The sequence below is a fragment of the Pelodiscus sinensis genome, chromosome 7 (assembly GCF_052426305.1).
Source record: "Pelodiscus sinensis isolate ZL-2025 chromosome 7, ASM5242630v1, whole genome shotgun sequence".
Lineage (NCBI taxonomy): Eukaryota > Metazoa > Chordata > Testudines > Trionychidae > Pelodiscus > Pelodiscus sinensis.
This window is the reverse complement of record NC_143058.1, coordinates 58,572,064-58,586,094: the sequence shown is the minus strand read 5'-3', so window position 1 is coordinate 58,586,094 and position 14,031 is coordinate 58,572,064. Positions and strand designations below refer to the sequence as shown.

The 14,031-nt window shown below is 44.6% G+C and overlaps 2 protein-coding genes across 6 annotated transcripts in view; one reads left to right on the top strand and one right to left on the bottom strand.

Annotated features, from left to right (window-relative positions):
- Positions 1 to 6,701, bottom strand: part of ALS2 (alsin Rho guanine nucleotide exchange factor ALS2) — a 66,267-nt gene extending 59,566 nt beyond the window's left edge. Inside the window, exon 1 of one of the 2 annotated variants that reach the window (XM_075933860.2) lies at positions 6,548 to 6,701. The gene's annotated coding sequence lies outside the window, so the exon portion shown is untranslated. Of the gene's footprint in view, positions 1 to 5,858; positions 6,081 to 6,547 lie in introns of those variants that run through there. The other variant, XM_075933861.2, reaches the window with a different exon arrangement.
- Positions 6,113 to 14,031, top strand: part of CDK15 (cyclin dependent kinase 15) — an 87,195-nt gene continuing 79,276 nt past the window's right edge. The window contains exon 1 of one of the 4 annotated variants that reach the window (XM_075933865.2): positions 6,113 to 6,268. Coding sequence is in view for 3 of the 4 variants with exons in the window: in XM_075933863.2 (XP_075789978.2) it covers positions 13,513 to 13,632 (120 nt within the window). In the remaining variant the exon portion in view is untranslated. Of the gene's footprint in view, positions 6,269 to 13,169; positions 13,633 to 14,031 lie in introns of those variants that run through there. The other 3 variants (XM_075933863.2, XM_075933864.2, XM_014577314.4) reach the window with 3 other exon arrangements.

The following is a 14,031-nucleotide window of genomic DNA, read 5'->3' as shown; positions in this document are numbered from 1 at the left end:
TCATTTCCTACAAACATAATTACAAATTGGCTTGGTTACATTTACCCCCTGTTGCAAAAGAGCCATTTTAAAACGACCTTTTATTAAATTCTCACAGTCACGATATGTAATACTGGAGAATAAACAATAAATCCATACTGTGGGTATCAGAAGTCACCGATATGGTGTTGTGACAGGTCTTTTGCTCTATCTAATGATTAACCGTTCTGCTGTGTGCATATGATCTCCGTGTGTCATGCCAGCTTTGCGCAAGTAGCCAACACAGCAGACTCCAAGAGAGCCCGCAAAGACCACAAAAATCAGATAAGAATCAAAGCCATCAAGCCAGGTTTATTATCTAAGTACAGGCAGTCCCCGGGTTACGTACAAGATAGGGACTGTAGGTTTGTTCTTAAGTTGAATCTGTATGTAAGTCGGAACTGGCGTCCAGATTCAGCCGCTGCTGAAACTGATCAGTTTCAACAGCGGCTGAATCTGGACGCCAGTTCTGACTTACATACAGATTCAACTTAAGAACCCCAGGCATCCCCAAGTCAGCTGCTGCTGAAACTGATCAGCGGCTGATTCCAGGAAGCCCGGGGCAGGGGCTTCCTGTAGTCAGCCACTGGTCAGTTTCAGCAGGGGCTGACTTGGGGATGCCTGGGGCAGAGCAGCTTGGGTGCTGCTGGGTTGGTCCAGTAGCGCCGCCGCTCCTCGGCGCTACTGGACCGACCCAGCAGCACCCAAGCTGCTCTGCCCCAGGCATCCTGATTCAGCCACTGCTGAAACTGACCAGCAGTGACTGAATCAGGACGCCTGGGGCAGAGCAGCTGGGGTGCTGCCGGGTTGGTTCAGTAGCGCCCAGAGCGGCGCTTCGGGACCAACCGGCAGCGCCCCAGCTGCTGTACCACAGGCGTCCGGAGCAAAGCTGCGGAGCACGGGGGCAGCGGGACAGCCCAGACGCGCCGTGGCTGTCCTGCTGCCCGCATGCTCCACGGCTTTGCTCTGCTTTGCTCCCCTTCTCCCTGGCCTGCAGACCAGGGAGACGGGGAAGCAAAGCAGAGCAAAGCCGCAGAGCACGTGGGCAGCGGACAGCCCAGACCCGTCTGGGCTGTCCACTGCCCGCGTGTTCTGTCGCTTTGCTCCCCGTCCCCCTGGTCTGCAGACCAGGGAGACGGGGAGCAAAGCAGAGCAAAGCTGCAGAGCACTCAGGCAGCGGACAGCCCAGACGCGTCTGGGCTGTCCGCTGCCCGCGTGCTCCGCCGCTTTGCTTCCTCTCCCTGGTTTGCTGGAGACCAGGGAGACGGGCCCTGTTCGTAACTGCGGATCCGACATAAGTCGGATCCGCGTAACTTGGGGACTGCCTGTACAGTAATAGTTGTCAGTAGACTCTACTAAGGATGTTAAATATTGTTTAACTGAATAGTAGACTAACCTAATTCTTATCAGTTATTTAACTATTTGTCTCCAGGGGTGGGGCCAGTAGCCCGTGTGCTCCAACTCCAATCCCGTGGAGCCCCCCGTCACTCTGCACTGCTGCGTCTATATCAGGTAGGAGCTGGTCTGTGAGGTGAGCCAGTTTAAAAACCAGCTTCCCTTGTGGACCACCTGCCTGTCACCCTGTGCTGCTGCTTCTGATACAGAGGCAGCAGTGCGAGGTGGCAGCAGCCCCACTCTGGGGAGGGGTCTGAATGCCCAGACTTAGCGCAAGCCGGAACTGAGCCAGGCTGCCTGCCTGCCCGCCCAACTGCCCCCTAATAAACTTTAAATGCTGAGCTGCAGAGCAGGTAGGGCCTGGACCCAGCATGAGCCAGGACTGAGCCAGACAGCTGGCCAGCCTGCTAAAAAATATATTGGCAATGGGTGGGGAGGGAAAAGAAATGTGTGTAGTCTATAGCATTAACCTACAAGCTTTTGATTATTGGTTAATCGACTACACTATTACATCCCTAGACTCTACCTAACCACTATGCATATGTACCTCGGGTCAATGAACTCAGTTCAGTCAGTGAGACATTTCACTGCTCCCTAGCTGGACAAAGACAGACCCTCCAAGACACATCTTTATACACTAGGGATGTTAAATTTAGGTGAATTAACTAATCGAATAGTCGATGGGATTTCCATCGACTATTCGATTAGTCCATAAGGGCGCCTCGGTCTTTGAACTATTGCAAGATACTGTTCAAAAGCGGAATCCACGCAGGGAGCACAGGGTTTCCTTTTGAAATGTATAAGAGCTCCATTAGGGCTCTTGTACATTTCAAAGGCTGGGGTGCTGCTGGGAGTGCAGGGCCAGTGTTTTAACCATATGCCTTTGAAATGTACAAGGGCTCTTGTACATTTCTAAAGGAGAATCTCAGCAGAACTACATGAGTGGAGACTGCTTCAGTCCTTGCTCGTGCCATTTCCTGCTGTGCCTCTACCTCCTCTGCCTTCCACAGAGATGGTGCTGGGGGCGAGGGGGACAGGCTTTTAAGCTGACTCCCCCCAGCACCAGCTCCCGCCCCTTGCTGCCCCTCTCTGATAGATGCAGCAAAGTCAGGGGAAGCAACTATTCATATCACTAGTCCGCAGTCCGATAACATTCTGCTTACCAGTCAGTCAACTAGTCTCTGATACCCCTGTTATACATAGGTACATCCAAGTTACACATCACTCCTGATGTATCAAAGTAACACTTACTAATGTTACCTAAATACCAACCATCAGCTTGTACCTGGTGATTCAATTAAAACATCTCTATCCATCATGCTGTCATTTTAAATTTAGACCCTGTGCTGAACCTGGGTAAGTCTCTGTTACTTGTAGGGAATGTGTGAATACCAAGGTGCTTATTAACGAGGTTTTGTTACTATCTCTCTGGAATGGGTTTTCAACCTGTGCCGTGTACCAATTAGTGTTTTGCACCATAAGCCCTGTTTGTGCCAAGTTCTGTGAGCAGGTGCCTGCCTCTTGCTCGCAGGTTAGATTTGCTTTATATTACCAAAGTCTTGACCATTGTTGGCGAGGCCTCAGATCTCACACCAGGCTTGTGATACATGGGCTTATGTTTCAGGCCCTCATCTTACTACACATACCTTAATTTGTTTTAAATGAATCACAAAATGTTTTTGAATTCTCTAACCATATGAAATATTCTTATCGAGAATAATATAGCACAGTGAATAAACACTCAAGAAAAAACACATTCTTTGAATCTGATGACACTTTTAATCCCCAAATACATACATATTTAAATTTACTGGGGCCTTATCATAGTGGGCAACCAAGGTTTCAGAGACAGAGATATCAGATCGAAATGTGCCTCCAGTGAAAGATGACTTTGATTAGGCCACTGTAGTCATGAACAGAAACTTTCATTCAAAATCATGCATGTACTTGTTTTGTAGCACCAGAGGCTACAATGTTTTAGTATTATTTCTGTTAAAGTGCTCTGGGATTTTCAGATATGAGCCTCTACTGAACAAACATTTGCTATCTTAATTCTTATTAAAAGTTCTTAGCTCACAAAGAACCAAGACAAAAAACAACTGAACAGCATACTAAGATAGATCTTGCCATATATCAAAAACTCTTCCAGCACTCATCTGAAAAATGGCTGTGCTTATGTAGTTATTAAGTATGAAAAAATTACAGCATAGACTGGGACTAGGCAAAATTGAAAAAGGTAAGTGGCGCTTTTATTTTTTTATACTGAAATGAAAGTTACTAAGTATACGGATTAAAAAATATTATTTAAATTTAACCATGTTACTTAAGATAAATACAATATCTTGCCATTTATTATACAGACATGGTGGCTAAAGTAATATCTTACCTTTTGGGGAAAGAGTCAAGTTCTCAAAGAAGAACTCTGTGTAAGCTAAAAAACTTGCCTCTTTCACCAACAGAAGTTGGACCAATAGATATTACCTCACTGACCTTGTGTCTCTAATATCCTGGGAACAACACAGCTACAAGACTAAGGAAAACAATCTGTCATTTTAAAAAAACCTTCCAATTCTATGTGTGCTTTAATTAATCCTTACATCACTCCTGTGAGGTAGTTAAATATCATTTACATTTTACAGATGGGTAACTGAAGTACAAAATGTAAATAGCCTTTGCAAGCCACATAATGATTAGCTCTCAGAGTTCAGGAATTCCCAATTTCTAATTCCAGTCTCTGACCACTAGACAGGCTACCTTAAAAACAAAATGTTTATTCCTTTACTAAATCTTAATATGCTCTTAAATCCAGCTTTCCCTTGTATTATATTACAAAATGTTACAAATGTTCATACATCTCCATGAGTTTAATGCTCACAAAAGTGAATCACCATGTGCAACAGACTTTAAGCCATGTATCATATAATGCTATATCAGTACCTATTTAGTTCTGCCCACACATCTCAGTCTTGACACGCAACATATGTGTTCTTCTGACTTACATCTCTCAAACAAAAACTGCGTATTATGGGATGGTTTAGTTATGCGGACAGATTGGGTGACCCAAGAGACTGAATTAATGGTTTCCATTTGCAACCTAACTTTGGATTTTAACTCAAATGCCCCAAGTAATGAAACTCTAGTCCTATAACCTAGTAAGAATTTCCAATGCAAGAAAAAAAAACCTTAGAGTACAATACGCTGGTTCCTACAGAAATGTGTTCCTTTTTGATTGTTCATTGATTAAAAAAAAAAATCACATTTGTTGCCACAATAGCGTTCACAACTCAACAAAAAACAAAAGAACTAATTTTTGTAGGTACTGCAGCTCCCATAAGCTTTATAAGATTGCATTCCTGTCCCCTCCCCCTTTCAATTTACTTGCCATTTCTAATAACTGGACCACATATTTGTGACTATACAAAACACAACTAACTAGTCAGAAATTTTTCACTGAAGTTTTTGCAGCATATGCTTCCAAATTATAGTAACAAAACCACGCATTGGCAATATTTCTGTCAAACTGATGAGGCAACAGCAGCAGGGGCTCTGGAGGAAGTTACATCCAGCCCTCCTCAGTCAGATAGCAGCAGGTTCTGTTGATGTTTGGAAATTTTTCTGTAACGGTCTCATTGTTGCTAACAGTGGTTTAGGTCCACTGGTATTAACAATGCAAGTAGCCCTCGTGTATATGGGCCAGTAGTTGCCAATAATATTTTTAAACACTATGTCAATTAGGTCTGCTCTAAGCAGGACATAATGTTAAAAATTAAGAAGGGCTAGCAGCAGGTGGTCCAGCTATGTTAGGGCTCCCAATGTTGCCACCACCAGTGCAGGCAAATCTGTAATAGCAATTGCAGACAGTGCTGACATATGGTCTTTGGCATCCTCCTCCTGGGAGACTTAGTGTAGAAAGAAAAGCACAATGAGGGAAAAGGATGTTAGCAAACGAAAAGTGAGGTAGAAGGAAGGAGAGATCAGCCAAAACAAAGGATTAAAATAAAGGTAACATCCAGACACAGATGAGGGATGAGAAAAAACAGAGAAGATGTGAATAGCTTAGAAGGAATATGGTAGCTAATAAAGCAATAGTACAGTCCCAACACAAGAGGAAAGTTTACTGGACAAGTAAACATAAACCTTCAATAAAATATTCAGGCTAGTCCCCTGTTTGACAGCATGTGGGTGGGAGTCACTGATGACCAAAAGAGAAATTAGATCTGTGCACCCTTACAGCTATTTGATATTTCGTAAAATTAAGATATTTGATCTGTATGTGTATTTCATCTGCAACTTATGTCACATGATTGGACACAAAAACACATCCACACAGTTCTGTTAACAATAGTGCATGCTCCTCCATAAGCACATTTCAACCATGCCCTGAAGGCACCACCTATAATAAAATTAAACTACTTGGCAGTCCATGGTCTTTCCTCCTAAATTACCAATTTGTCCAAGAAGCACCAGTCAAGCTGTATCCTTTACGTGGATGTGAGTCCTTTGGGAACTGGAGTGAGAGTAGCAAGTTTAGTTGGCACAGGCAAGGCAGCTGCAATCAGACAACTGTCCCTTCAGGGAGCTCGATTCAACACAGCAACCTGAAGAGGCTAGACGGGCCCGTGCACCTGCTGCCATCCCAGGAGCCACCCCGTGAGCAGCTCTAGGGGCTGCCACACTCCCACCGAGTCTGCTCCTGCGCCCCGCTGCCGGGCAGGCCCCGGGCCCGCCCCTCTGTCCGGGCACGTCTACACGGCAGCGCTATTCCCGCTCTCATCCCGTACCCCGCGTTCCGGGAGCGGGGGGGCCGCAGGGCTCTTCCCAGGCGGCGCCAGGAGCCCAGCGAAGCTGTGCCGAGGTCAGCTACGCGGCGGAGGGAGCTGGAGTTGCTGTGTAGACGCCCCCCCGCCAAGACGCTCCCTTGGCAGGTCACCCCCCAACCTGGGAGAGGCTGCAGGGCAGGGGCAGCCCCTGGCAACGCGGCCAGGACCATTCCCCGGCCCGCCGGGCGGCAGCAGGGCCCGCGCCGCGGAGCTCTGAGAGGGCGGCCTGAGGAAGAAAGGGGGGGCGGTCAGGGAAGCGGAACGGCCCTGCCCCGTCACGTGACCCAAGTTCCCTCGCGCCGGGACCCTCTCACCTGCAACCGCTCTCCCGCCTTTCCCAGCCTCCGGCGCGCCGGCTTCTGTCTGATCAGCTGATTCACGCGGGGGCAAGAGGGCGGGGCCTGAGGTGCAAAGGGGCGGGGCCTCTCGCCACCTCCCTCACGTCAGGGCGGGTTGGTCAAAGAGAATCCGAGCCGAGGGGCGGGGTCTGGGCTGAGCGTGCCGACGGGCCCTCGTCTGGGACAAAGTAGTGCGAGGGGCGCTTCGCGACCCGTGCGGGCGGCGAGGGCAGGGAAGGGAAAGAGCGCACGCGAGGCGGGCAAGGTTTGCCGCGCCCGCCCGCAGGGAACAGTGAGGGGGATGTGCTCCTTGCACGTGGCATTGCTTTTCTGGGATTCCCGGGAAAGCGCTGCAGTCTAGACATAGCCTGAGGTGCTCTTGGGCCACAGGTCACGTTTTTTGGTCTCTGAGGTTGTTTAGACTACACTGATCCATCGGGAAAAGGGGCACAATTTGCACTTTGCAATCTGCGTACCTTTTTTCTGATCGTTTTTTCGGAAGAGGCTTTTCCGAAATTTGGCCCATTTACCCTGGGCCAAATTTTAGAAAAGCCTCCTTTTTCAGAAGAGCCTTTCTTCCTCATGGAAGGAGAAAGACAGGGCTTCCAAAAGAGTGTGTCCACTCTTCCTCAAAAAACAAGCGGAAGAGCAAGCGCATTCCCTGGACACGGTGGAGTTCCGGTATCGCCAAAAAACCCTGGCTGTGTCTACACTGGCATGAATTTCCGGAAATGCTTAAAACGGAATACTATTCCGTTTTCAGTTTTTCCGGAAAAGGAGCGTCTACATTGGTAGTCTGCTTTTCCGGAAAAGCATCTGTGGCCAATGTAGACGCACTTTTCCGGAAAAGAGCCCCGATCGCCATTTTCACGATCGGGGCTTTTTTCCGGAAAAGACTACTGGGCTGTCTACACTGGCCCTTTTCCGGAACAGTGTTCCGGAATAAGGATTTATGCCCAAGCAGAAGCAGAATAGTTTTTCCGGAATAGCAGCTGATTTTTGTACAGTAGAGCATCGTTGCTTTTCCGGAAATTCAAGGGCCAGTGTAGACAGCTCGCAGCTTATTCTGGAAAAGTGGCTGATTTTCCGGAATAAGTGGCCCAGTGTAGAGACAGCCCTGTAGTTTAGACATAGCTACAGAGCATTCACATGATTCCAGGGGCTGGAGTTTGGGGAAAACAATCCAATTTGGTGTCACTCCCAATGAAGTCATAAGAGTAGGTAATACTGCATCTCCCTTCAGCTGGGTCTTCTCCAACCTCACTCTAGTTCCACTCCTCTCATGCTAGGACAGGCATCCTCAACTCTTTTTAAAAAAATCATGTCCCAACTTAGCATCTTTTTTTTAAGTTGTAGGCCCCCTTTACAATCATAAGCCAAATACTGCCACTTACATTGCTCATGATTTTTTTTCAGGAGATGCTAGGCAAATTACTCAGAAATGTGAGTCAAGTCATACTATATAAACACCCCTTACCAGTGTTAGTGCTGAGAGTGCCCATTAGTGAGAGATTTGAATGAGTAGTTTGCAACTTTGAGCACAGGGTATTAACACTGCTCAAATCTGGCTCATATGCCCCTTTATCATGACATGTAATTCCTGAATTATTAGAAGGCTTTGCCACATTCCCCTAGAAAGTTTGACACAACTCAGCCTCCCCGGTTCAGATTCTCTGTACTACAGCAAACCACTTTATAACTGTGTGCTGAAACTTGACACATAAAACCTAGAGCTTTACAAACTCGATACATTGGACTTATATTAATTTTGCAATCTGGATGCAACATGGGGTTCAACATTATGATTCTCACTTTGCACGTGGATCAATGGTGGCAAAGGGACTTGGCCAAGATGACCCAGAGTCAGTGACAGCACTGGGTTTAGATCTTAGCAGTTTCAAATTTTATATTAATTTCTCTTATCTTTAAAGGTCTGTTTGGTTCTAATTTGAAATCCTGACTCCAGCTAGCCAGAGCTAACCTGAACCCAATCTGAGCCTGAGTGTAGAGTTCTTTTCAGAGACGACCAGACCCTGGAAGTCCCCCTCTGTAGCAGTGTTCCCTGTAAGCTGAACACTTGGACAACCACTCAGGAGAGATTCAAACTCTGCCCAGCTGATTAACACAGCACCCACAGCCAATAGCATGTGTTTTTGCTGGTGGTGCACATCTGCACATACCTTGATACACATAATAACATTTATTCTGCACATGAATGGAAAAAAATTGAGGGGATATTGCTCTGTAGGAAGTAATATGCAGATTGTCAGCATCACCACCCAGAGTCGTAACTAGCTAATTTGGCGCCTGACGCAAGACTGTCTTCGGTGTGGGCAGGGATGCTGATGTGGCACGAGGTACGAGTGAAGACAGCATAGTAGCTCACTTTTCTGCGCCCCCTCAGCTATGCTCCTGAGGCAAGTACCTCACTCACCTCACCCTTGTTATGGTCCTGTCACCACCTCATCCTGGGACTTGGTTTGGTGGGGATTCCTTGTTCCCAAGCCCTGTACCCACTATCCATCTGCTGCTTCCCACGTGTGGGATTAGGTCAGCAGTAGTGGCATGCCCTCTCCTGACAGCCTCCACATCTCAGAGCACAGCATGTTTTAAAATAAAATAAAAAATTAAAACATTACACAACATCAACAAGAGTCAGATTCAGGGCCTTGTCTATATAGAGATTTTTTTAGTATATTTTAAGGCTTTTTGTGTAAGTGCCTTGCATCTGCACATAATTTTTCCCATTTTATTTTGCATCTTATCCTGCTATAATTATTAGTTTTGGAAGCAACATATTTTTGATTGGGCTATAAAGTTCACATAGATGCAGCCCTATTTCAAATTAACTATATCACTTTAGGTAATCCCTTCCACTGCAATCCCACATTCACATCTGAATTGACCTGTTTGGTTACCTGCACTGCTCTGAGGTCAACTTGACCAGATCTCCCCCTGTTTGAATGCTGGCACACACTTAAGCAAATCTGCTTATAACTCCTCTTGTGGCATATTCACAGACTCTAAGTCAATTAAACTCAACTTCCTCATGCTTTCACATGGTACTGTCAGGATATCCTGGATTTCCTTGCCCTGTGGGAAAAGCTCAGTCTTATCTTTCCGGTAATCACCAGAATACAAAAATCGACGAGTGGTTATTAGAGCCAATGCAGGGGTACTTCTAGGATGCAATGCCATGCCAAAGCCAATGAGATAATCACAACCCCCAAAAACACAAATAAGACCTACAGTAATACCCCATATGCTGGATCAGAGTTTTGCCCAAGAGGCACCACAGAACTTGACTGTATGTTAGTTTGTAGGGTTGTCAGGTGTCCAGTTTTGAACTGGACAATCCAGTATTTGAGCTTTCTGTCCGGGAAACAAATTGAGAAAATATAAATGAGAAAATATAAATGTCCAGTATTTTCTAAATAAGATGTAATGTAGATTGTGACGTAATGTCAAGTGTGTCCGGTATTTTTGTTGAAACCATCTGGCAACTCTATTAGTTTGACTGTAGCGAACTACACATGGTGAAGGAAACTTCACTGAGGAAATAACCAACAAGTCTTACAAACTTCAAATGTGTAAATATGGCTCATTACATAATGGTAAATTAATAGACAATTTAATACAAATGATACTTTTGTATTACAGCATGGTGCTTAAAATTACAGAAAACACTGAATGGTCTTTAACACAGAATACAATTTTTAGGAGATATTAGAACCTATGATCTTAGCATTACTAAGATAAGGAACATCTTGAAGAATCATACTGTGTCCATTAGCAGCAACCACTGCAATTACGAAGTCTAGATGGTTTTAAAAGGCGCTATACAGCACACTCTGGCTTGGTGGGAAAATTAAACTGCCACTTACCTTTCTGTCAAAGATATCTGCCTATGAACTAATAGAATGTAACTGAAAACCCTAATCTCTCCCAGAGAACTATTACAGAACCAACTCAAACTGAGGCTCAGCCTCAGACACCTATACGACAGGGAGACTGAGGAATGGAAAGGTTAAGTTATTCATGCAAGGACACCACTAAGAGATAGGCACCTAGAATGCCAGTTGGGCACCTATCAGTGTTTCTTTAGACACTTAAATGCAAACAAATAAATTATAAGAAAAGTTCCACACAGGAAGTCTATGAAAGAACCAGTAAGCAACCCAAGGGGGGTTGACCATACTTCTACTGAAGTCAATAGAAGTTTTGCGACTGAAGTCAATGAGAGCAGGATCATGCCCCAAGTTTCCAGTCATACTCCAGGGCATTAATTACATGGCCATCCATTGTTTCCTTTAAAAAAATCATATTTAAATAGTTAAATGTTTTAAAATAACTTGCTTCTCTGTATAATTATTTATATACAGGGTAGTGATAAAGATATTTTTATATTACCTTTTAGTGTCTTAGATCCTGAGGTGCTATAGTGCAGAAATTATAGGGAGTCCTTATTTGCTATCACTTTCCCTCACTGTAATCATTATAACAACAAATTAGAGAGTCTACCTCTGCTACCTGGGTTGAATACTTAATTTTCATTCTGTACTCTGAAGGATAGACCTATTGTGATGCTTTGTTCATTTTGCTGTTTCAGCTAGCTGAGAGAAGTGACATTAGTATTTTTATTATAACAACGTGATTTTTTTCCTGAAATGTAATATGACACGTCACAGAGAAATCTCATCTAATCTAATCTAATCTAATCTGATCTGATATGATATGATCTGTCATAATTTGACATGTTTCATTGTTATTTATGCTTAAATGTATTTTGAAGGCAGTTTCCATTCATTGTGGTTTGTACAGGTTTACCCCTCTATTTTCCCTCACCTAGACAGGTTGTGACTCAGACAAGCACACCTAGGATAATAATGGAGCAATATGAGTCAGAGATATAAAGAAAGGACATAAATGTTCAAGAAACAGGATGTTACAGAGTTGCTGTGTGTAGTCCAATGGTTCAATGATGACATTTTCATGCTCTTTTTGTGGATCCCACAGTGACACGGAAGTCCAAAACTTGATGCACATGCTTGTGAGCACACTGGGCAGACAAAGTCATTGATGAGCATCTTGGTAGCTATAGCAACAGTATGATGCTGTTCCCTGGCAGCCAATGATTTCTGTCTTGTGGCTATAACTGCAAGTAATCATCTTCACCTGTCTCTGTGCCACTCCCCCATGGACATAGGGCTTTTGACGAGAGATGTGCATGAATGATGTGTGTGAGAGGCTGGTTAAAATGGGAGCATCGTTGCACTGGGACAATCCCATTCTCTCAGCTGCTGAAGCTTGGGCAAATGGCACAAAGGCTGTTACCACCGGAGGCTTCTTTGGCTGCAGTGGATAGCCAGGACATCTCCGGTGCTCCATCATGCCTTTTGCCTTCCACAATACACCGCTGCCCTGCTTTTCAAGCTATTAGACCAAGATATGGTCACCTCCGGCTTGGCTACCAGAACAGTCTTCATATGTGTGGGAGGCCAATCCCTAAATCACTGTCAGTTTCCACACTTCTGGTTAGCCTCACCTGGCTTAGCCTGCCTGTGGAGGCAGTTTCCTGGGGTATGGCCGCTGTCACATACTTACAGCTCCTTGGAGCCACAGGTAAGAGCTGGGTGTACAGTGAGAGGAAAAGAACCACTCAAGGAGTGCATCAGCTCAAACTCTCAAAGGTACTACCTCTGCCATATATCTCACACACCCCTACATAAATAGTGGCTACAGGTTGTTAACTGTGTTGCCTTGGATTGGAAAGGGAAGTCCATGAAAATGAGATCCCTGCTTTCCGTGTGCCATAATTTATGTCCCCAAGACTCCCATGACTCCTGCTGGGATGGACTGGGGCAGTTCTACTTCTATTGGCAGAGTTCCTATGAAAGGGGGAGGTTCTCCACCCCTATCTCTGGCTTATGCAATACACAATTGATCAGATAAATTCTGGGCTGGATCTATCAGTCTGTTACAGCTGCTTTGTGCTGTCGCCCAGAATATAATTCCATCAACCACAGCTCACTCTGTCCTTCAAAACAATGACTCTCAACCTTTCCAGTCTATTGTACCCCTTTCAAGAGTCTGAGTTGTCCTCCTGTACCTCCAACTTTCCCCCACTTCAAAACTTACAAAAGCAGACATAACAATACAGCAGTGTCATAGCAGGCTATTACTACAATTACTTACTTTCTTATTTTTACCATGTAATATAAAATAAAGTAATTAGAATATAAATATTGCACTGACATTTCAGTGTATAGAATATAGAGCAATATAAACAAGTCATTGTATGAAATTTTACTTTGTAATGATATTGCTACTAAATTTTACGTAGCCTGTTTTAAAACTAGGCATATATTTAGATGAGTTAAGACCTCTGGGTATTCTCAGGGGTATATGTACCCCTGGTTATGTGATGGCTATGAATTTAGATGTCCAGAAGTGAGGCAATTCAAATGTACAGATTCTGCAGAAAGCATACTCACCCACACTGTACCCATAAAATGGCATAAAACCTAATATCATGTACTCTCATTAATGCATTATATATGTGCAAGCAAAACAAGCCACCATTGCTGGGGAAACCACAACATTTAATAACTCAGTAAATTACTGTACAGTGAATTACTTAATTAAAATAATATTGACTGAACAGAAGGTTTTTTTCCCATTGAGCAGCTACATAAATATTGGCACTTTTTAGAAGCTATTGGGCCAAATTAATTGAAATCAATGGAGTTGCAACAGGAATGAATTTCACCCATTGGGTGTTGGGCTGATGGAGAAAAAATTGCTGAAATCATGAGACTACTTGAGACACAGACCTCATGTGAGTCATATGAACACTGGCACAATAAGCTTCTAGCAACAGAGGAGCAGAGAGTCGGAAGAAAGAGATCAAGATAATATTTTTGTACTGAACTCAGGAGAACATGGGGGAAGTGCTGTGTGTAAATGCTCTGAAACCTGGATCATGCTGTTGCTGTTCAGACAGAAAGAACTCTCAGACCAGCCAGAGTACCCAGTCCGTGGAAGTGGAGTCTATGCTGAAGGTATTCCGTATCCCAGCCTGCATTTGAGCAGGGAGATAAATGAAGGATCTCAGATCTTTCAGTCTGTTTGGAAGTCTGACGTATCTGCTCCTTTCTTCTAATCCACCGAGGGTCACACTTTCCATTGAAACCACACAGAGGACGTCTAGCCATGTCACCTTTAGTTTTATGGGATCCCTGCTGAGAGGAATTATAATTGCCCCATGCTTTAGGTTCTGAAGAATTCCCTAAATCTGATGTTTTCAGAGGAGAAGTCCCACTCCAGCTCTCTCTGTGCAAGACAGGAAGGGGAGCCAAAGATTTACAGCTTGCTGAAGAAGGCATCTTGCTGTGGATTAGAAATCCTGTTACATCTGGATTAAATAGTAAACCAGTGCAGTTGTACTATATGTGCTTGGA